This window comes from Podarcis vaucheri, assembly GCF_965113315.1.
Source record: "Podarcis vaucheri genome assembly, chromosome: 3".
Taxonomy (NCBI): Eukaryota; Metazoa; Chordata; class Lepidosauria; order Squamata; family Lacertidae; genus Podarcis; species Podarcis vaucheri.
Window position 1 is genome coordinate 98,985,431 of NC_138761.1, and position 24,549 is coordinate 99,009,979.

The 24,549-nt window shown below is 45.1% G+C and overlaps 1 protein-coding gene and 1 long non-coding RNA gene across 2 annotated transcripts in view; one reads left to right on the forward strand and one right to left on the reverse strand.

Annotated features, from left to right (window-relative positions):
• Positions 1 to 5,152: 5,152 nt before the first annotated feature.
• Positions 5,153 to 19,827, forward strand: ADI1 (acireductone dioxygenase 1). The gene is made up of 4 exons (XM_082215697.1): positions 5,153 to 5,356; positions 10,337 to 10,456; positions 16,116 to 16,295; positions 19,009 to 19,827. Exons 1-4 carry the CDS (start codon positions 5,237 to 5,239, stop codon positions 19,129 to 19,131), a joined length of 543 nt encoding a protein of 180 aa, XP_082071823.1. The 5' UTR covers positions 5,153 to 5,236; the 3' UTR covers positions 19,132 to 19,827.
• Positions 12,891 to 24,549, reverse strand: part of LOC309528335 — a 250,040-nt gene continuing 238,381 nt past the window's right edge. The window contains exon 2 of the long non-coding RNA XR_014217676.1: positions 12,891 to 14,527. This is a non-coding gene — a long non-coding RNA (uncharacterized lncRNA). The remainder of the gene's footprint in view (positions 14,528 to 24,549) is intronic.

Genomic DNA, 24,549 nt, shown 5'->3' on the forward strand with positions numbered 1-24,549 from the left:
ACTCCCATAGAGACTACCTTACATTGCGTTTAAAACCAAAATCACATTTGAATAGAAACTGTTTCTCAGGCGGCTAGTCCTAGTCTTTATAACCCTGTACCTTCTTCCAGAAGGCAGAAGCTGAAAGAAATCATTTCCAGAGTGCGCACTGTCCTTCACTATCTCTGCAGCTTTCTTATGGCACCTGGAAGCATAGATTTGATCCGAGGTGGGAAGAGTGCACCCAGTTATTCTCTCTGCAGTCTTTACAACCCTGGACAGCATTGTTTTTCCCCTGACCGTGCAGCTCCCAAACCACACACAGAGACCATAAGTTAATACACTCTCAATAGTACAATGGTAAAATGCCATCAACAGGTCCTTTGAGAGATTATTTTTCCAGACCCAGGTTAGGTCATCTCTCAACTCCATTCCTGGGGGGGGGGGAATAGAAATCATATTCATAAACTGCAATGTAATATTTGTCGGCGCTGCAAGGATAGCCAAAAATGGTTATGATAAAGACTGAGTTGCAATCGCTGTTATCGCTTTGGCAGAAATCACGGCACAATTGGTGGCATCCATCTGTCTCAAGGAACAATGGCGTGTGCCTCTGGGGGTGAAAACCAACCACTGGAGAATCACAGCACCTGCTGTGGCTGCAGAAACCGGTTAAACCAAGCATAGGCAAATTCTGACCCTCCAGATGTTTGGGACTACAATTCCCATCATCCCTGACCACTGGTCCTATTAGCTAGGGGTGATGGGAATTGTAGTCCCAAAAATCTGGAGGGTCAGAATTTGCCTATGCCCTGGGTTAACTTGTAACTGCTGCCTCCCACATTGTTTTGCTGGGTTAGCAGCACCGAAATGACCTTTCTGGCATGCAAGCCTGGGCAGTGCTGCCCAAACAACAAGTCCCCCTTCTTGGCTTCGCTGATGCGATTCAAAGAAAAGCAGAACAATACGTCTGGAACTAGCTTGGCTGCAGGAGTTGCTGGAAGGAGGAGTACAAGGAGTCATCCATAGGCGCCGACTCCATGGGGCCTGAGGGGGCCCGAGCCCCCTCAAAAAATCGTTTGGGGGGGCTCTGCCCCCCAATAATCTCGGGCGCCCCTCCAGCAGAGCGCCATCGCCGCCCCTCCCCCAGCCCAAAATACACAGGGTCGGGCTGCATGCCTCCTGCCCTCCCTCCCAAGCAAAAGCTCCACCCAATTTCCTTCGGAGCTGATTAATAGGCGCAGCACGCTCTCCCCTATCCGCTCACGAGGAGGCGGCGCCACTTTATTTGCATATTCATGAGCTTATTTATTATTCATGAGCTCTCATTTATTATTCATTTATTATTCATGGGCTCCCCCAATATTTTTTATAAGTCGGCGCCCCTGGAGTCATCCAACCATCTTAGGGACTCCACTCTGTATTGGTGTAGGGTTTCCTCGGCCTTTTCTTCTCCTAAAATGTCCTGTAAGACAGTGGGCATGGCACAATGAATGCTATTATTAAAAGGCAGGGTATTATCCAACACTGTGCCAGTTATTTCAGTAGAAGTTGTCGTGACTGTCTGGGCCATGCAGAGACTGCTGTTGATTGCAGCCATCGAGTTCTGCTAAGGTCTTGACTATCAACTGAAATCACCCACAAAAAGCAACAGTTCAATGATAAGAGCATCTCCTTGGTATGCAGAGGATCCCAGGTTCGGTTCCTGGTAGGGCTGGGAACATGCCCTGTCTGGAGAGCTGCTGCCAATCAGTGTAGACAGTACAGTGGTACCTCAGGTTACAGATGCTTCAGGTTACAGTCGCTTCAGGTTACAGACTCTGCTAACCCAGAAATAGTACCTCAAGTTAAGAACTTTGTTTCAGGATGAGAAGAGAAATCGCGCGGTGGCGGAGCGGCTGCAGAGGGAGGCCCCATTAGCTAAAGCGGTACCTCAGGTTAAGAACAGTTTCAGGTTAAGAACAGACCTCCAGAACGAATTAATAAGAAGAGCCAGTGTGGTGTAGTGGTTAAGAGGGGTAGACTCGTAATCTGGGGAACCGGGTTCGCGTCTCCGCTCCTCCACATGCAGCTGCTGGGTGACCTTGGGCTAGTCACACTTCTCTGAAGTCTCTAAGCCTCACTCACCTCGCAGAGTGTTTGTTGTGGGGGAGGAAGGGAAAGGAGAACATTAGCCGCTTTGAGACTCCTTCAGGTAGTGATAAAGCGGGATATCAAATCCAAACTCTTTTTAACCCGAGGTACCACTGTACTGAGCCAAATGGATCAACAGTATGACTCAGCATTACGTAGCTAGACATGTGTATAGAGATTTCTATAATACACTGGTGACCATGACCAGTGGATTTGAAAAAGGATCTTTTTCTGTCTTGCGGCAACACTGGGTTCTCTCTCTGATGCTGGGGGGTGGGTGGGAAGAGTCAATCTGGGATTGACTGCTTCAGGGCCCATTTGTTCACCCTGGTATTTCCTAGGGGAGCAAATGACAACTTTCCTCAACATGTTGCCCAAGGAACAAAAGCAATTATCTAAAGTTATGCAGGCAGAGACCATTAAATTAGCCAGCAGCAGATTAACACTGCCAAGCATACCGTTGATTGCAATGAGAGAACAAGCAGCTTCCGCAATTAATTCTGCAAAGCCGCCCAAGGTTCAGGCTGACCTACCTTCCAAACAAAGACCGGAGATAAGATCCACTTGGAAGGAGAAATCTTGTTTAACCCCACCAAGCCAGTCTTTATTTTGGAAACGCACATGCCAAAGTAAACCTCCCACAAGATATTGGAAGTCGTGCTGAGTCTTTTCGCAGAACATCTGGCAACATCACTTCCCTAAAGGGGCAGCAACAGAATGAAATAACTTTTCAAAGATGGCAAGGAAATAGATACAGCTCAGTCGGAAGGAATAGCCTTTCCAAAGAGGAGCTGAATGGGTGTCACATTATTCCAGGTAGGAGCATCTGAAGATACAAGCTACAAGCCCACATGCACAGAACTGCACAGGGACTATGAAGAACAGGGGTTTTTTTTACAAATAATTTTGAGTACTGTTGTAAACAAAAATTGCCCTTTTCCCTTATGGGGTATCCAAGAGCCCATATAGAGTCCTTACATAGGTTCCCTATTGGTAGGAGAAAATAACAGAGGCCAACCAGAGAATACTGAGAAGCAAATCAGCTAGTAAGCTTGATCTTTATTGATCTGTTGCAACAGGGTGCTCCCCTCACCCGCAGGAGAGGAACCCAGAACAATGGCGCGCAAGGCCTTATAAAGATTTTGAAATTGCCACCCTGTAGATCAAGACCACCCCCAGAAACATCATACATACATCACAGAAGGGGTGTAACCTAAGACCACCCCTCAAATACATCACACCTACATCACAGAAAAGGCGGTCTAAAACAGAAATTTGAATGTTGTTTTTCTCCAGTCGTTGTTTATCTCCTGTCTAAAATGGTTCCAGGTTGGTCTTCCTGTGCTGATCTATGTATGTGCTTGGTTGGTATGCTTATGAACATTACCATATATCTAAGACCTCAAAATTCCTATCACAGTACTCATCTCTGCAATTCAGGTGTTTGTTTTTATACAGCAGGACATTTGCCACCAGGGTTGAAATCCTAAGGGTGCTTACTTGGAAGTAAGTCCCCTGAAATCAATGGGATATATTTTCAAGAATGCATTATTAGTGTCAGTTGATAACTCATGTTATGTGTCTATTATAAATGACCTCTCTTGGTATTTTATGACTGAATTTAGGCTGCAATCTTTCACACACTTACCTGGGAATAAGACCCATCGAAAACAAATTGCACTTCTGAGTAGATATGCGCAGGATTCTTAGCCCCGATTCTTTTAAAAAAACTTGATTATGAGTGTCATCAAATTCATGGGTCTAGATTAGAATTTAACTTTTTTTAAAAAAAAAGCCAGGGGAAAATCGACATAATTCGGTTTCTGCCTTTTTCCTTTTGTGTTTTCTCTTCTGAAAAATGGAACCGCTGATTGATCTACCCTGGCAGACACTCCAAATTCTCCAAGATTTGCTGTTCAGTTTTCTCCAGGAGCAGATTATGTATTTTCAGATTTTGTGAAATCAGCCCAGGGCATTTCCTGTTTCGTCATGAGAGAGCAAATTTGGGTTGATGCTGCGATGTGCAAATGCCATCTAATAACAAGTATGAGAAGCATTTATTGTACCAAAACATATGTACTCAAACTGATCTTTTGTATTGTGGTGCAAGTACAGATAACACACAGTCTACAAGCATTTAACTTGTGCACATAAAGGGAGCAAAAAGTGAGCGGGCACCGGGGTGGGGGTGGGGGGACGACAACGACGACTTTGACAATTCCACCCACCATTGTGCCCAATGTGTTTTGACTATACACTATTTTGGCTTCATGTCCTATCCCAGGAATGTTACCCCTGTGTTAGCAGAGTTGCCTGTACCAGCTTGGGCAGGTTAACAAAATGTACACACAAATACAAATCTTTACCAGGCAAATAAGATGAGGCAGACACATGCAGGTCTCTCCCAACTTTCTTTAAAATCAATCAATCAATCAAATTTACTACATTCTCCACAAATACAGTGGCCAGCTTAATTCTGAACTGTACCATTTTCAGAGTACATTATGGGAGATAGATCTAATAATAATAATAATAATAATATTTTATTATTTACACCCGCCTATCTGGCTGGGTTCCCCCAGCCACAATGGGCTGGCAGAAAGAAATGCCAGTTTTGTTTTGTTTCAAGGGTCGAAAACAAAAGCCAGAACGGGGAAAAGTTTTAGTTCTCTCGCCCTACTAAGCTTTCCACGGTGCGGATATCACACAGCTAGCGCGGGCTGGTGTGAAACACACCATACCGTGGGAAGATGCCCCAACAGGCCAATTCACACGTGCACAAACGGTTCAGTTACTACGCGACTCGGGGTGGAGACTCGGCCGCTGCTCCTTTTCCACGGGTCTAAAAAAAAAAATCGCTTTAACCCATAATAAAAATAAAAAATTCGGGAGTTTAACTGGATTGGGATGGCGGGGGGGGGGGGGAGAGTGCTGCGGGTCTAGGAGGCTAGTGCGCACTTTGAACTGCCCCTTCTTGGCACAGCCAGACCCGGCTGCTCCTGCGCAGAAAGCCCCGCGTGTGGTTTCCCCTCCCAGGGAAGCGGAGAGGCGGAGCCGCCTTCCCTCCGTCGGGACTGGGAGCCTGGCTGGCTGGGAAGAAGGAGAGGCTCGGCCTGGGCGCGCCATGGTGGAAGCCTGGTATATGGACGAGTCGGCGGAGGACCAGCGCCAGGCGCACCGCCGGGAGCCCAACGAGCCCGTCAGCCTGACGCTGCTGCAGCAGCTGGGCGTCTTCTACTGGAAAGTATGCAGGAACGGGAGCCATTCCTGGCGCCAGGGCTCGGTTTGGAAAGGGGAGCAGGATCCAGGCGGGGCTGCGTTTCCCTCCTGTCCCCAGGGCGCAGCAGCCGGAGTCCTGCGCACAGCCGGCTGTGCGCTTTGGGTGCAGGTTGCGCGTACGCACACACTCAACATTCTCCCCCTCAAAGAATTCTGGGGGATGTAGTCCGCCCCTCGCAGAGCTGCAGCTCCCACCCGCTCTTAACGAACTACAGCGCCCAGAATTCTTTGAGGGGAGGCATGTGCTTTGAAGGTGCGCACTGCTGCAGTTCGGTTTCCAGTCGCCAGAGCTGGGCGGCAAGCAGAGATGAGGTGCTTGCAATGTGGTGGAAGTTTGTTGGACTCCTAGCTGCCATCAGGTCCAGGGATGAGGAGAGGTGCATCCGGACCACCTCCAGCCATTATTTATTTTATGTTTAGGGGTGTGTGCAGAACCGAGTTATCTGCGACGCAATTGGTCAGTTAGTTAATTAGTATTTTTTATGAGGGCCCATGCCCTCAGCCATGAAGATCACTGGGTGAACTTGGGCCTGTCATGTTTTCATGGTTTAACCCAGGCATAGGCAAACTCCGGCCCTCCGGATGTTTGGGACTACAATTTCCATCATCCCTACCTAACAGGACCAGTGGTCAGGGATGATGGGAATTGTAGTCCCAAACATCTGGAGGGCCAGAGCTTGCCTGTGCCTGGTTTAACCCACCCCGCAGGGCTGTTGTGAGTATAAAAGCGACACAGTCCATATCTGTGCCCCCTCTGAGCTCATGGGAGGGAGAGACAGCTGTAGTTATCATTAATAATAACATTTTTATTATTGTTGTTGATAATAACTCTCAGAGGAGTAACTCTGTTAACGTGGTGGTAGCAAGAACAATAGAGAGTTGTGTGGCACTTTAAAGATGTAACATTTATTACTGCATAAGCTTTCCTGGACTAGAATCCACCTTATTTTTGAAATAAGAAATAATAATAATAATAATAATAATAATAATAATAATAATAATAATAATTCACTACATTTAGATTCTGAGGAGCTGAATGCATACATAGTTCCTCGGATCTCTATTTTATCCCCACAACTTGGTGAGGTTGGTGTGAGGTCAAGAGATACTGACTGGCTTAAGTTTACCCAGCGAGCTTCATGGCTGAGTGAGGGCTTTTAAACCTGGCTTTCCTGGCTCTACTCCAGCACTCTGCCCATGACACAGCGCTACCTCTTCTTCCGATGTATGAATCGCCATCCCCAACGGGTGTGGAGAAAAGCAGCCGTAAGCTGCTGGGCCCAGCGGCCATAAAATGCAGAATTACAGCCTGTGATAATTGTATGGAAAGCTTCCATGTGCCCAAGTCAAGCACAGCTACTCTTGACCCTCCTGTAAGTGCCAGAAATCCCCATATCACATGCCGGTCGCCTGGTCCCTGAACAGTGTTTTTCTACTACACTGGCCACTTGCTTTGTTTCTGCTTAGCTTCAGCATGGTGGCTGCATGATGTGCCCCCGGAGCTTCTACAGTACTCTGTATTTCACATTTGACTACAGATACTAGAGCGTGAAATACAAAAGCATTGAGTGTGGAAAGCTCCTATTGTTTCCTTTTGAAATATGTGGAGATTGGGGCTGGGGAAAAGGTTAGGCCCTTGCTTCCCTTGTGTATTTGAATAGGTGGAGTGTACCGATGCATACCTCAACTAAAGTGGATTGGGAGTATCTTTTGTGCTGTACCACAAATGATTGATTTGCTTAGCTCACAGAACCACAGAATTGTAGAGTCGGAAGGGACCATGAGGGCCATCTAGTCCAATCCCCTGCAATGCTCAAACCCCTGACCCTGAGATTCATGCTGCACCAACTGAGCTATCCCAGAGGTTAAAGATGTACATGTAGACAGATGGGCTAGCAAAACATTTTGCAAGCTCTTTACCTGGGACATCTTGTTTACAAAGCAAAGGTCATGGAAGTATTTTAAACTAAGTGTTCTCTCTATCCTACAGTTTATTTTAGAGCAGTGGTTCTCAAACAATTTTTTTATGGGCCACTTGAAAATTTTGGGGTCTCAGAGGACCACTTTGTTTGTGTATGCAAGCTAGAAATCAAAGCACATCTCTTACATTTTTTAAAAATAATCATAGTCTTGATTTTCTAATCTGATGGATGTGCCAGCTTTGCGTGTAAGCAAAATTCCCCCATATTATATTATATTATATTATATTATATTAAACATACCCCTCCCATCTGGCTGGGTTTCCCCAGCCACTCTGGGCGGCTCCCAACAGAATAATAATGATAAAGTGATAAAACATCAAACATAAAAAAATTCCCTAAACAGGGCTGCCTTCAGTTGTCTTCTAAAAGTCAGATAGATTTCCTTGACATCCCAAGGTGAGTGTAATGTTTGTCAGCTTTGGTCTCAGGACATTATTCAGCATTCCTTTTCCATATTTGGGCTTGAGGGTGACGGGATGGAAATCTCACCTTGCAACAAGAAATAATAAAAAATAATAATAGTATTATTTGTACCCCGTCCATCTGACCGGGTTGCCCCAGCCATTCTGGGCAGCTCCCAAAGTATGAAAACATAATAAAACATTAAACATTAAAAAAAAATTCCCTTATGAAAATCATGGCCCTCAGGCTATGGCTTTATTTGCCTGTTCGATAATCCAGCTCTGGTCAAAACATCCTCTGTCTCTGTTGTCAGAAGAAGAAAAAAATCAATTGCATGGCCATGTACAGCTATTCTTGACTGTTCTGCGTCTGTTCCTCATAGCACCTGAGTGGAGTTTGTGGGGGCCAAAAGTGATTTGCAGACCGGAGCTTGAGTACCTCTGCTTTAGGGTTTAGCTTTAGCATAAACCTTTGGGACTGCTCATTTAACACATATCAGCAAAGGAGTTTCTAGCACTTGCTGTAGTTTACATTACAATGTCAGTACAAACCATTGATTATCCTAGACAGGATGGGTGGTGAGTGGGCAGTGTGGACCTGTGTTTGGACTCCCACGAGTGCTGCGCTCCTTCCCTCAAGGTGCAACCCATTGCAATTACGGAACAAATACAGTTAAATCAGGACCCGGGCAGTATATTAAACTTGTGAAATAATCAATGAAGACCCCTTGATTCTTGTCGGCGTTTAAATTTAATCTCGTTTGTTTGCTGCGTCCCTGCTGCTCCCCCTATCAAGGCTAATTTTGTTGTTTTGGAAAGCTGCTCTGCCAAAGATGGCAGCCTGCCTGGAGGGAAATCCAGGAAGGGAAAGTTGTATAAAACAGCTGAGAGCTCTTCATGGAGAGAGGCTTCTTCCTGGTGTAGCAGTCTTCCTTCGGGGGAACCCTGCTCTACTGTTGACAGTGGAAGGCCAGCTTTTCAATGCCCTCCAGAGAATTCTGGACTGTGAATCCCCACCACCTCCAACCATTGGGCATGCTCAAGGTTGCCATCTGAACTAGCCTGATGTTTAACTGAAGAGTCAATCACATCATTTGGAAAATAAGACTTGAGAGCCGCCTGGCCCCAAAATGGCAACTAGACATTCCATTTTGGCAACTATAACCTTGGTTTAAGGAGCCATTTGGCTCCTGGCTTCTATATCTTGAGTGTTTAACACGGGACGTAAGCAGGTAATAGCACCAGGGCTTTATTTCCTCAGTGGGACGCGGGTGGCGCTGTGGGTTAAACCAGCCTAGGACTTGCTGATCAGAAGGTCGGCAGTTCGAATCCCCGCGTCGTGGTGAACTCCCGTTGCTCAGTCCCAGCTCCTGCCAACCTAGCAGTTCAAAAGCACAAACTGCAAGTAGATACAGTGGTACCTCAGGTTACATACACTTCAGGTTACACACTCCGTTAACCCAGAAATAGTAAGAACTTTGCTTCAGGATAAGAACAGAAATCGTGCTCCGGCGGCGCGGCAGCAGCAGGAGGCCCCATTAGCTAAAGTGGTGCTTCAGGTTAAGAACAGTTTCAGGTTAAGTATGGACCTCTGGAATGAATTAAGCACTTAACCCGAGGTACCACTGTAAATAGGTACCACTCCAGCAGGAAGGTAAACTGCGTTTCCGTGCGCTGCTCTGGTTCGCCAGAAGCGGCTTAGTCATGCTGGCCACATGACCTGGAAGCTGTACGCCGGCTCCCTCAGCCAGTAAAGCGAGATGAGCGCCACAACCCCAGAGTCGGCCACGACTGGACCTAATGGTCAGGGGTCCCTTTACCTTTACCTAGTACAGTTGGAAGACTGACAACTGTGGGAATGTTCAGGGAGGCAGGAGAGGATATATTGCTTATTAACATCCTTCCTAACTTGCACTACCAAGTTCCTTTACTTAGCAGAGTTTTACATTCACCCTTTAAACGCACAGCAGATAGCTGGTTGCAGGCTTGTGTAAGCCTTTCACTACTAGGTTCCTGGTAAGTTCCCTTATATCCCTCTTAAAAGAATAAACACACTACAATCTTGTTTAAAGAATATAAAAGAAGTTTACTCACATCATCAGTTTACAGTTGGATCCCTGAAGGCATACTTGGTTACAACGTGTATACATGTGGATCTATCCCATATGGGGATAATCCCAGTGTCTTCTGTTGTTCTAGCTAAAAAGCTGCTCCAACGACGGAGGAAGTCAAAGAGAGAGAGTGCTGCGTGCCTTGTCCTTTTGTTACCTGGACAGGTAAGGTCACGCCCACCTCTAGTCACATGCAAAGGAAGTATGTCCCAGCCCAGGAGGAAACAGGAAGTTTTCGGCTGGCTGGACCAAACATTCCCCCGCATGTCCAATCTAGGAAAACAAGGAATGTTGTACTTGACTGCTACTTATGTATCACATCCCACAACAACCTGCTCTGCAGAGTCATAAAAGCGTTTTGTACGTAAGGAGCGTTTGGGATGCAGCTGATCGCAATGACTGCCTCGTTTTGAACATTTCTGTCACCAAAACCCTTTTCTTAATTCTGCAGCTGGATGCTGACAACTATGAGACCGATCCTGTTTTAGCAGAGATCCGGAAAGAAAGGAACTACAACTGGATGGATATAATAACGATACACAAAGATAAGCTTCCGAATTACGAAGACAAGGTATAATACATTCTGTCTCTTGTTTGGGCCTTGAAAGGGTTGCAAATGCTGGAACTCGCCACTAGAGTGTGTGCCAGTTTCAGAAGTTTTGCGATTCTGCTGTTTGAACACTGGCTGTCCCTTTCCTGAGAACCAAGGCTGAAATCCTAGCCCTACTTAACCTGAAAATAAGCCAAATTGAATTAAAAAGGGCTGACTTCGGAGTAGACATGGCTGGATTTTGCTGTCCGTCATGCAGTTGTTCCCCCTGCCTGCCCTAGTGCATTTCAAAACCTATTATAATGGGAAGATATGTGCTTTCCTTCGGTTGCTGCCTGTTATTTTTCTGACAGGGCTCCTGTACCTTCTTAACAGCTGGTGAATTCTGGAGTGCAGACTGGGGGATGAGTTGCACCTGTTTGATTTCTGCCTCCTATGCTGCTGTGAAAAGGCACAGCAAATGCCCCAGAAAAAATGGAGAAAGCTGGCAGCAAGATGCATGCATGCGAATCACTTCTGCCTTTTAACATGCAGTTAAGTGAGCATTTGGGAAGTTTTGGTTGTAGGCATGAGCTCTCTCACTGGCCTGCTTTGGATAGAACTGTAGAATTGTCAAGTTGGAAGGGACCCTAAGGGTCATGTAGTCCAACCCCCTGCAATGCAGGGATATCACACTAAACTTGGGGTGGGGGGTTTCTGGCCCTCCAGATGTTTAGATCAAGCTCCTGCTAGCCCCTTCCAGTGTGGTCAGTGATGATGAGAACTGTAGTCCAGTAATGTTTGGAGGGCAGAAGTTCCTTGTTCCCACACAAAACTGTAGTTTGATGTGATTTTTGCTGCTTATTGGTAACCCCTAGACTACACTCCTCCACCTTACGTCTGGCAATGGCACGGTGCAGTGAATGGGATTACAGTATCCAAAGTTAATATAACTTGGCTTATATTCCACCATTTCTCTAAGGAGCTTAATGCAATATGTGGTTCTCTCCACCCTCTCTGTTCCTCACAGCAGCCTCTCTGTTCCTCCACCCTCTCTGTTCCTCACAGAGAGAAAGCCACTCCGGAACTCCCATTTCATTTAACGTTCATTTCACTTTTAATTTGTATACTGCCTTTCTATATTACTATACACAAGGCAAGTTTATAAGCCGGAGAAACAACAAAATAGGCAGCATTAGCTAAAGTGGTGCTTCAGGTTAAGAACAGTTTCAGGTTAAGAATGGAGCTCCGGAACGAATTAAGTACTTAACCTGAGGTACAACTGATATCAAACAAAGCAATATTCAGTTATCAATTACAAGATAATAGTAAACAGTAAAATTAAATATTAGCAAGTAATAATTAAACAGCTTCCACTTATCAATTACAATAAAGAATTACTAAACTATAATCGATAAAAATAATGTTAAGTCACAATGCATAAAATACCACAAAACATAGAAAACCATATAAAATGATCAAATTGAGAAACAAGGACACAAAACTATTATTATTATTTATTATATATCCCTCAACTCCTCTTTGCTAGAACTTGGATCGCTAACTGCTGCACCACACTGCCTTCTGAGGTGATGATGTTACTAACTGGGCAAACTTCATTGCCTTGTACGCTTCAGGATTTCGAGCCAGACAGGTTTTTTCTATAGGCATAGATGTTCAGAGCCAGCAGAAGGCAAGACAGACTGAATGCTGCCAAACCCTTGTCTCTCAACATAAATATATGTTTTCTGCCGTTTTGTGTCTCTCTTGTTCTGTGAACACTGAGATGAGGAGATAGGACCTGAACCCTCTCACCTGAAGGTTTTACCTCCGGGGTGGCCAGGTGGAAAAGGAAGGGCTCCTGTACCTTTAAGAAAGCCATGATTCTGCTGAAGTGAACAGGCTTATTTATATGTTCTGAAATTGCCTCTTCTACACAACTCTTAAAGGTGCAGGAGTGCCTCTTCTCCCTCCCTCCCTCCCACCACCACAAACCACCCTACTTATCTGGCAGAAGGACGTATGTTAAGCTTCTGAACAATTGGCCACACCGCTTCCTTGGGACATTATAAATGAAAGCAACAAAACCGGCTGGTTCTATTCTAGTCGTCATTATTCAGACTTCTCAGAAAGAGGGAGCTCTTCTGCCTCTCCTTGTCTGGTTGTCAAGGTGATGCGTTTTAAGTGCTATGAATATTTTAGTAATTTCGCGACTGGAGTGGAGTCTGAATGCCTACCCAGCTTATTTCTGCCAGGTTCTGCGATCTCCCTGACCCGTAACATGTCTCAAGAGCATTATCAGCCTGGCAGCGCCGGCTGACGCACCCTCCTGAAAGCTCCAGTGCACTTCAGCTGTTGTCGGCTCGCAAAATCATCCCGCCACTAAATTTAGGCTTTTCTCCTCTCCCTCCCTCTTACCTTCAGAGCTGACTAAGCACTTGAGGAAGCGGGTCAGTTGTGGTGACGCCTTTGGTTAAAAAAAAAAAAGGGCATTTACCGAGGGAGGAGCTGGGAAGGAGAATAATTCATTGGCAATTCCATGCGCTTCAGTTGCACCTAGGTAATTTCCTTGCAGATCCATCATGTAAAGAGTAGCTGAGTTCTGATACAGAGCTGTGGTTTGGACTTTGCTGGACTCTTGAATCACCTCCATCCCAGCCAGTGTGGGTTCTGGAGGGCAATAACATTAGCAGAGCCACAGGTCCTCTTGGGGTAGGATTGAGTAGCTGGGCACTCAGCAAAACTGGCTGACAGGAGGAGATTCAGGGCAGGCGAAAGGGCCACCACTTCCCACAAACCACCAGTCATGAATTCCTGAGCTGGATCTACAATGACCTGCTTAACATTATTAGATACAGTGGTACCTTGGTTCTTGAACAGAATGCGTTCCCGGAGTCCGTTTGACTCCCGGGACCATTTGAAAACCAAGGCGTGGCTTCTGATTGGCTGCAGAAGCGTCCTGCAGCCAATCAGAAGCTGCACAGGATGTTCGGCTTCTGAAAATGGTTCAAAAAATGGAACACTCACTTCTGGGTTTCGATCATTTGTTCGGGAGGCAAGGCATTTGAGATCCAAGGTACGATTGTATATCGTTCTAAAACATCACAGGGCATACTTGTAAAATAGAGCATTTTTTTAAACCTCCCCCCCCCAAAAAAAAATGGCTATCTGCCTACTGCTGGTTTCAGCACCCTTGGGTATCACATTTTAACAACGCATTACGAACGTTATAAGTAGGATGCCATGTGTCCATAATGCTTAACATTAAAAACCACAAGGTAGTTTATTTTTTTTCTATTCTGACATCTTTATTGAAAGTTGAAAAATACATAGTTATGTGTGCACGAAACATGGTGAGACATAAATGAAAGGGAGAAAAAGAAAAGGAGAAACATCACCCACGTAGAAGGGAAAGTAAAGGGAGAGGAGGCAAATAAAACCTAAAACTCTATATTATAACAAAGTTGTTATTGTACTTCACCAGATCTTAACCTATTACAGTATTTTTAAGAATGGATTCCAAATATCGTTGAATTTCGTCCATGGCAAGTCTGCGTTTATATGCAAGTTGTTCATATGTTGCGAGTTTGTAGAAGTCTTCAATCTAATCGTAGAAGGGAAACACATTTTTATTTTCCCAATTCATCAGTATCAGTCTTTTTGCCATGGTCAGGGCCCGGAGAGTCCACTCGTATTGTCCTTTTGTAAGGTTCCATGTGCTGGGCATATCGTTCAAAAGGATATTTTGCTCTGTAAAAGTGAGGTTGTTCCATACAGTCCCTGCTGATGGTTTCAGTTACCTTCTGACAAAAATCTTTTGATATAGGACAGTGAAAAAACATAGGTTTTAGAGAAGCATTATCCCTATTAAAAACCGTGAGTGTAGATCTGTCCCTTGTAGCCTTGGGCAACCAGGCACCCTTGAGGAACACGACTGATGGGAATTGTAGTCAATGCTAACAATCATCCAGGCATGTTTTGCGATTGGCATGGGTCCAGTTGTGACCCTGTGGAGATTTCTGGATGCCTGGTTGGTGACTTGACACCTCCACCTGGCTGGCCCCTCCAGCTTTCTTAAGCAGCTAAGCAGAAGAGCTTGTTTATTGCATTTATCTCCCACCTTTCTCTCCAAGGAGGACATGGTTCACCCCCACCCTCAGTTAAGAACTAAGAGGCTGCAACTGGCCCAAGGTCACCCAGCGAGCTTCATGACTGAGTGGGGATTCAAACCCCGATCTCCCAGGTCCTAGTCCAACGCTCTCACCACTACACCACACTGGCTTCCTAGAGTACTTCTGCTATAGGGCAGCTATATAAATTCAGGCAAGTAACTCAATATGGGGAAAGCAGAATGTCACTTAGAGAAGGACGTGAAATATTTTCCTTGAAGCTTGAATTTGTGTTATTCTGGATTGTTTGATTTGATGTTTTAATGTGTTGTGAACCACTTTGAGACTTTCCCCCCATTAAAATATAAAGCAGAATAGAAATCATAGAATCATAGAATCATGATGATGATGATATACAATATCTGCTCTGGACAATAGATCCAGTGTGATTAGTATCTACATGGTGCTTAGAGATTAACTTGCGCCTAAATATTAGTAAGACAAAGGAGATGGTGTTGGAATCATAGAATCATAGAATCATAGAGTTGGAAGAGACCACAAGGGCCATCGAGTCCAACCCCCTGCCAAGCAGGAGACTTCTAGTGGACTTCCAGAGGAAGAGAGGGGAACCTGCCCCGTTGTATATCAGGGGGGCTGTGTGGAGAGAGTCTCCTTTAAATTCCTGGGAGTTTACCTTAGTGAGGACCTCACTTGGAAAATCAACATAGGTGGTCAGAAAGGCCCAACAGAGACTCTATTTCCTCAGGGTCTTGCGAAAGAATAATATTAAAAACAACTGATGAACTCCTTTTACCGGTCCACAATAGAAAGTGTCCTTTCATATTGTATCACAGTGTGGTACGCTGGCCTGACAGCCACGGACAGAAAGTCTCTAGAGAGGGTGGTGAATACAGCACATGATATCATGGGCTGTCCCTTGAGTCCGCTAGATGACATCGCAAGGGATCGTTGCCTGAGGAGAGCGAGAAAAATTCTCAGGGATGACTCACACCCCGGCCATCACCTCTTTAATCTTCTACCCTCGGGCAGGAGATACAGAAGTATAATCAGCCATACCAACAGGCTAAAAAATAGCTTCTATCCATGGGCTGTTAAGCTGTTGAATGAAAAATAACATAGCGAAATTGACTTGCGAGGTGGTGTGTTGTTTGATAAGAGATTTGAGTGGGTTTTTTGGGGGGGGAGGCTCATTGTACACAGGTTGTACAATGACAGCAAAGGTATTATTATTATTATTATTATTATTATTATTATTATTATTATTATTATTATTCTCAGACTAAATCTGGAATAAGGGCTATGGGTTTCAATTGGGAAGTTCCCCAAAAGAGAGATCTGCAATATGAGATTAATGATTCTGCCAGGCCTTGCAAGGTTGCTGTTAGAGAACGCTGGTAAAGAGCTTGAAGAGCGCTCAAAGGGCTCTCCTTTCAGTGCCAAATATTGCATTATTGAGAGGGGCTTTGGGTTTCCTGGCGTAACATCTTGCAATCTTTACATGCTTTGCCGCTTGTAATAAGATTCGCGAAATTGAAAGCCGCTTCCTTCTCTCTTCCCTTCCCCTTTCCCAGATAAAAATATTTTATGAAGAGCACTTACACCTGGATGATGAGATTCGCTACATCCTGGAAGGAAGTGGGTATTTTGACGTTCGCGATAAAGACGACAAATGGATCCGGATTGCCATGGAAAAGGGAGACATGATCACGCTTCCTGCTGGCATCTATCACCGATTTACGCTGGATGAATCTGTATGAAATTACTTCCCCCCCTACCCCCCCCATAAACATCTACACAGAGTTGACAGAATTGTCTGCAGCTGTAGAACAGCATATTAATAACAAAACTCTTGAGACCTGCAGTGTAATCTGCTAAATTAAAAAATGTGTGGGTGGGATAATGAGGGAAGAACAGGCAATGGGTACAAAATCAGAGCCTGTGACCACTTTTTGGGGTTTTGTTTTTTTTAAAAAAAGGAATTTAGGGCTGCATCTCAACAGTGGGAACTGGGGCTGCATCCGTGCCAGATTTAGAGCATTGTGAGTGGTTCCCATGAATAGGGTGCTGAGCTGAGCAGGGCTCAAAATTGAGAAGATCCTTAATTGAGACAATCCATTTGGGGGAGCAAAATATTGGCCTCACACAGGGCGCCATATTAGAAAGATGACCATCTCTGGCTGCAGACATACAGACATAGCATACAATTAAAGCATGCAATTTCCCCCAGGGAATTAAGGGTACTAAGAATTGTAGCTCTGTGAGGGGTAAACTACAGTTTACCAGAATATCTTTTTATGGGGGGGGGGGAGATATGTGCTTTACACGCCCGGTGTGAACACAATCTGTGTTTTGCCATATTAAACCTGTGGATTAGGGTGGGGGGAGTCATTTGAAATTCATTGAAGGGATTCCTCCCCCCCCCTCAATTTTTATCATCACACCATAATCACCAAGGAAGTCAAGGTACATAGCTCTTCCCATTTTATCTCAACAACCATCCTGTGAGGTTAGCTTGGCTGAGAGACTGTGACTGGCCCAAGGGCACCCAATGAGCTTCAGGGCTGAGCGGGGATCTGAACCCCGGACTTGCAGGGCTGGGTACGAGACTCTTCACCACCACACCACACGGGCTCTGCAATGTCTTGCTCTCTGTGCAACACTGGTGAGGATCCCTCACTGCTTTCTTGAGAGCGGTTTTCAGGCGTTCGTGGGGAAGGGGACGGAAGGACCACTTGTACAAATTGCCTTCTTCTCAGCAGACCACACCCTGGCTCCATCTCTCCTCATCTAAAGTTGCCTGCATGTATTAGTATAGAAAAAACAGCTTTTAAAAACGCTTCTCCCCACAGATTTTCCTGCTCCCAGTAATCCAGCAATCCTACTTTTGTTGATAGTACTGACCAGTGCTTTTTTTTCCTCCTAAAAAATGTTTAGGGGTACTCTCATTTTCCTACTCATTGAAATACCGCCCTTCAATGAGGCCAAACTTAGATTCACAAAATGTTTAGGGGTATGTGTTCCCCTGTGTCCCCCCCAGAAAAAAAGCACTAGTACTGACTGGAAGTCATACGTTTCTGCACCTTGTAGGTAATCAAAGCATGGCAGCTTCAACCTCAGTTCGGTCATAAAGCCCACCTGTCTCTTCCAAGCTGCCATTCCCAACTCTTCTGGGATTAGAAATCAATTCCTCAAGGTTCAGGCAGGGATAGTATTTAGAGCACATGCGCTTTCTCTGCTCTGCGCTGCTGTTGCTACCTTTGCAGTTAAATGGAGCACTCGTGTCTTCGGCCTTGTCACAAAATCCATCTTTAGTAAGGGATTGGTGTTGCCATAGCAACTATGCAGTGGAGCCTTGGGAGATCTGCTTTGCTCGTCCTGTTCTCTGGCTTGTTGTGAGGGATGTATATAGCATTTGATATAGAAAGTTTAAGGTCGCTGTCTTGCTACGGGTCTGAGGCCTCTGGCCGGCTCTTAGAATGAGCTCTGTGATCTATTGGTTTCCATCTGCGTAGGAAAACAGGTGCAGGACCTGACAGAGTGACAATATCACGACCCCCAAATTTTGTTGAATGTGCTTTGTCGAATCGAGAAGTTTTGCCTTGCTGTTAATATCGCCGGAAAGATTAGCTGGCAGTCACCCAAGTTTTGCTCAGAGTAGGCCCGTTAAAGTTAACGTACTTGAGTTAGGCCTGTTCATTTCAAAGGGTCTACTCTGAGTAAGGGCGCTTCAGTGTTGAAAAACAAAGCAAAACATGCAGTGTTAACTGCAGAGATGTTGCTGTGCATCAGCAACAGAAACTGGAGTCAGACGTCTTATGTGTAAATTTTAAAAATGAGGAACGAGCAAAGAGATTTCTCTTCTTACCCCTCCAACCTGCATGTATTGAATTATAAATGTTAATCATACTGATTTCATGTAGGCTAGCATTGCAATAACTTCTGTGTGTGCCCCAAGCCTTGTTCAGAGTTGGTTTTGCATTGAGCAGTACTCATTTTTGTTTTTTATAAAGAGCCAAAATTCACCTTGAGAAACTGTTCCAAACACAGAGCTAATATGAAGGGGGGGGGAGGGGAAAGCATTAAATGCTAAATTTTGGTGTGTCAGGCTGTTCCAAAAGGGGCTCCCTCTTTTGTGGCTTGTTCATGATCTCTTTTCCATGATGGGTTTCTGGATGTTTTTGCCTTAGAGCAGGGACAAGGCGAAGCTATTTCACTTTACAGTGTCTGCTCTTTGCAAAATGTAAATATTGCAAGGAATCCAAACACAATTAGGCTATGGGGATTGGGGAATGGATACTTCAAATAAAGTAGCCAGCGTTTCTCCAAAGCTGGCTCCAAAGCTGGCTGACCATTCAGTTGGACTCGAGCCCTGTACTTTGAACCCCACTCCTTTCAGGGTTTTCATTCTTGGTTTTTCAGAAGTAAACCATGTTAAGTGTGAACTTTCTGTGTTTCTCTTCCCAGAATTATGTGAAGGCAATGAGGCTGTTTGTCGGAGAACCTGTGTGGACAGCGTACAACAGGCCTGCGGATCATTTTCCTGCTCGAGTACAGTACCAGCAATCTCTGGTGCAAGCAGCACAATAAACCAGTGGGAAGGTTCGAGACTCAGTTTCCCACAACTTCTGCACAATGGAAATAGCAAAATGGCCTTTTTAATGCCACCCGCTTATTAAGGAGACGTTGGTTTCCTGCAGCTCTAATGTAGGGGAAGCAAATAGAGGGGAATGTTTGTTCTGTTCTTCCTCAATCAATTGTTGGATGGAAGATGATTACCTTTCCTTTTCTTAAAAGTGGGAGAGATCTTTTTGAGCAGATCTGGAGGTTGCATTTAACTTCGACTAGTTATTCCAAGGATCTCTCTGCTGCTCACGTAGTTAAATAATTCAGTGACATCTGAAGATTCATATAGTGTAGCTTTTCCAACTTTGTGAGGGTACCAAGCTGAGGAAAGCTGATGACAAGGCAATATAAATGCTTACCTGATCTTTGTTTTGCTTTTCAATACACTACAGATTTATTCAGTTGAGGATAAGTTGATTTTTTTTCTTTTTAAAAATACAAATTCAAAACTGTTTGAATACTTTTTCAGTTAATCCAGCGCTGTGCTCATGCAAAGAGAGGGGAATTCACTTTGTGCAAACGCTGCTTTAGCAACAAATATTTGGGCAGAAACTATGAATAGCAACCTTATAACGCTGCCTTATCCAGTAGCCTGAGGCTTTGGTTGTTTTTAACAATCGAGCGGTACATAAATTTTATGAAATAAATAACTAAATAGAACTACTGTGTCTCATAAATGAGTTGGGACAAACCAGGTTCCCTCTGTCTGGCTTCCTTAACTGTCTAAGCATTTGGATAAACAGAGTTCTTTTTCGCCTTAGGTGCAATCCAACAAAACCTGTTATGCATATTGAAGTCAGGTTACAGCAGCAAGTCATTGAAATGCATCTCTGGTCAATAGGTTATATCTGGCAGTACAAGAATGTTGCCCTTATCCCCTGAATGCTCCCAAACACTTTCTGGAGGAATGAGAGATCTGCAGTAGCAGTGGGGGGTGGTGTGAGGGACCTACAGTGGGGAAAGTCAGATGGAAGGAGTTTTCGCAAGCCCTTGTGGGTTGGGAGGCAAGAGGAACTGGAATTCTCTTTGCAGTCGTGCTACGCAGGGTATGCCCCAATAGCTGCACAGATTTGGTACCAGAACTAAGGTAACCACATTTTCTGCCGTTCAGCAGTGCATGGGGTATTGCTGGAAAATCAGAACACTGTGTCTTGTTTTAATATTTATGCAGATGACAAAAAAATCCGTTACAGTTGAGCACTTCAGGGGTGCAGTCCCCAACATATTTCCTCCCAAATATTATTCAGATTGCAGCCCTCCGCTTGGTTCGAAAACAGCAAAGTGGCCAGGATTCAAGTCTGGGGTGCATGATAACCGTGCACACGTTTGAATCAGTGTTGTCTTCACTGAGCGATTCCTTCCGGACAGGGAGCTCACGATCGTGATTTTGTCTGCCATTCCCCCCACGTCTCATTAGCTTCACTGCTGATATTTCAGGTTGCTCATCTCTGTGTCAGGCATGTGTGGGCGTCGAGGGCAGCCGTGTTGTAGGACCGAGGCTTTCTAGCCTGTCGTGCCATTTGCTCACTGGAGAGAGGCGCTTCCTTCCTTTCTTGTTTAACCCCGGCACTAATTAGCTGACTAGTTCAAGGCAGGGTTAGGTCGTCAGTGGCGCGTCAGCCGCAGGAAGTTCCCAGCAGAGCCCCCGCGGGCTGTTGTGCCGGCGGAAAAATACATGGCCACAGGCAGCAAGAGCCAGATGCCTGGACTCGAGTGGAATGCTAAAACCGAGAGGAGCTAAAGACTGCGAGAGGAGCAGGGCTGTGTTGCAGTAAGGACCCATCTGGCCTGACATTCTGTCTCCTTCAGCAACCAGCTACAGCCTACTGGAAAATATACATTGGTGGCTGTTGTGTGGATGAATAAATATGTGTGGATGAGAGAGAGTAGCCTTGACAACCGTTTCCCACAGATACATGGGAGGGACCTGATGAGGAACGGTTGAAGGAGCTGGGTATGTTTAGCATAGGAGAGAGAAGGATAATCGCCATCTTCAGATATCTGAAGGGCTGTCACATGGAGGATGGAGCAAGCTTGTTTAGGTTGGGGGTGTTTACTGGGCTGTTTTTGTTTTTTAATTATGTGTTTTGCATTTTTATACAGCGGTACCTCGGGTTAAGTACTTAATTCGTTTCGGAGGTCTGTTCTTAACCTGAAACTGTTCTTAACCTGAAGCACCACTTTAGCTAATGGGGCCTCCTGCTGCTGCCGCGCAATAAAATAAAATTCCTATCACAGCAGCCACCATTTCAGTTTCCCCCAGCACTGCAGCTCCATGGTAGGAAAAGCTGCACCGGCTGAATTTCTGCCTGCCATACAGCTGTTAAAAGGTCTAGGAGCTCCAAGAGTAAGAGGAAGGCTGAAAGGGGACCAGCGCTGTAGCTTAATGCTTCTGCCTTCACCGCTCACACCTCCAACTAGCTCCCTTACAGAGTACAGCTCCCTCTCTCTCCTTTTCTCTCCCTTGTTCTCCTTCCTTCCTACTTCATTTGCTTTGGGGTGGGTGGGTATAATAATATATGAACATGATGAATAGCCCTTTAGCAAAACGGAGAGCACTTGAGGACCTTGGGAAATCTAGACTGCTGACTAGCTTGAAGAGGTAATGATTTGTACTCTTAATTAGGGAAGGGGAGAGGGCTGTTTACTTTTGTTTGACAGCCACTGTGTCTGCCTGCACTCAATCAGGGAGCAGTTTGAAACCCCCAGGACTTTTCTCTCGTTCCTTTTTAAATTTTGGAATTAAAAATTTAGCATTCATGAAAGGGCTGGTTCCTGCTAGGGCACTGAGGGGGTGGTCTGGTGCCAGTTGTCTCCAGATCCCGTCTGCCAGTGCAGACCAACATAAACCTGCTCCCAGATAGGATGCAGAGTCTTCCCATCGCAGCTGAAACTCACAAGGTCTTACCTGAGACCATAAGGTGGACATCAGCCTGTTTGGGTGATGAGAGAATTCAACTACTGTACTGTGTTCCATTTAGGACTGTCATCTCTGTGCCTCATGCAAATTGGTGTGTGTGTGTGTGTGTGTGTGAGAGAGAGAGAGAGAGAGAGAGAGAACATGGTGTGTGGCTTCACTGCCTTATCTCTGTGCCAGGAAAAAGACCGGAACCCTATTTGTCTCTTAATAAAACCAACTTACTGGGCAATACCTAGTTTTCAGCATACAGTGGTACCTTGGATTAAGAACTTAATTTGTTCTGGAGGTCCGTTCTTAACCTGAAACTATTCTTAACCTGAAGCACCACTTTAGCTGCCGCCGGAGCACGATTTCTGTTCTCATCCTGAAGCAAAGTTCTTAACCCGGGTACTATTTCTGGGTTAGCAGAGTCTGTAACCTGAAGCGTCTGTAACCTGAAGCGTATGTAACCCGAGGTACCACTGTATTGCGATATATCACCAGGTACACATAGCAATACACCAATATACCATGATGTCTGAAATAAGAATGCAGCTCTTAGAGGCATTGGCTGGCTTTGTGGTTTTCCCCAGGTCGTGGTTTTCCCCAGCGCCCGCTTTTGTGATTTTCTGCCCCGCTGCATGAAGCAGGGGAAAGCTGAGCTGTCAGAGTGAACAGGGGCTGCAGGAATCGAGAGAAGTATTGGCTGGTTTCGTGGTTTTACCGACATTGTGATGTTTGTATAGTGCGCGCGCGCACACACACGCCCCATGATTCACGCTATATTGCCAGGTCAAAAATTATGGAACCGGTATCACCAACCAAACCAGTTTTGGACGATATATTGATATATCTCTCAGCCCTATTAGAGAGCCAGAGTGGTGTAGCGGCTTGAATGTGGGATTAGGACTTCGGAGACCAGGGTTCAAATCCACACAGCCATGAAGGTCACTGGATGCCCTTGCGCTAGTCAAGAGTTCCTACTTTCCCAGCCAAACCTCTGCCTCACAGGGTTGCTGTGAGGATAAAACGGAGAGGGTTGAGGAGAGAACTACGCAGTACTTTTTTTTCCTGGGGGTAGGCATACCCCTAAACATTTTGCGAATCTAAGTTTGGCCTCATTGAGGGGCAGTATTTCAATGAGTCGGAAAATGAGAGCACCCCTAAACATTTTTTTTTTTAAAAAAGCACTGGAACTACACCTGCCAATTTAAGGTGGAATTTAAATGTTAACAAGAAATACTTAAGAGCATTTTGTGTAGGATGATCCCATCCTGTGGTAGAAGGAAGGAAGGAAGGAAGGAAGGAAGGAAGGAAGGAAGGAAGGAAGGAAAGAAAAGGAGGGGGAGGAATTAACTCATAAAAAACCCAATTCTCCCCTTCCAATTGGCTTTAGCCTCACAAAATTCTATAAAGCAGTAGCATGATTCTGAGGTCACCCATGATAAAAATGGTTAGGATCACTAGACACACGAGAACGCGAACACACACACACACACACAGAAATTCTTGAAGGACTAAGTCACTGATAGAACATCCGCTTCACATCCAGAAGGTACCGAATTAAGTTCCTGGCAGTGTCTCCAGGTCGGCCTGGGAGAACGTGGCTTGAAACCCTGGAGAGCTGCTGCCAGCCAGAGTAGGCAGTACTGAACTAGTTAGATCAATAGTCTGAGACTGCATAAGGCAACTTCCTATGTACTGGCTAGCTGCGGAGGGGGGAATATTAGATGATCAGCTAATTGGAGTTTGGGCTGCCTAGCATGAACTGTTTTGTCTTTTTTTAAGTAACAAGATACTCTGGCCAGGCCATGTTGATCCTGAAACAGCCTCCTTTTTACCTGTCATATTGCAGGGGAAAGCTCTTGCCCTAACAGAAGGAAAATAGCAGGAGATGGCCACAAGGACAATTTAGCAAGAGTGTTTTAAAACAAGTACTTCTCACTTATTTGCTCTCTTTGACTTCATATTGGGGGCCTGGCTGTACTCTGCTCAGAATCAGGCACCCCGGTTTAGCTCTGGGTCATAAATGTTCAGGAGATAGGGTTGCCAACTAACCAGTTAAAATAAAATAATAAAATAAAATAACCTTCCCAGCCAGCTCCTCAATCTTTTAAAGCAGCATGATGCACAGGAATGAGTGGGTGGTGGTTTTCATGAGATGTTTATTTCCATTTCCTCCTGCTAATTCCTGAAGATCAAATATCTGTTAGAGGCACAGCGACAGCGGCCTGTGCGAAAGTTGGCAAGATCCAAAAACAAAACAAAACACATTTGCTGGGGTTTTGATTCCTTAGCCCAAGCTTAATTAGGATTGATTTTGCATGTTATATTTTTACATGGCACAGTGACAAATGAAGGTCTCCATCTTAGGTTTGAAAACAATATCTTTAGTTGGGGTTTTTTTGGTACTGCTTTTAAATATATATATACACACACACACACACACACCGTATTTTTTGCACCATAACACTCACTTTTTT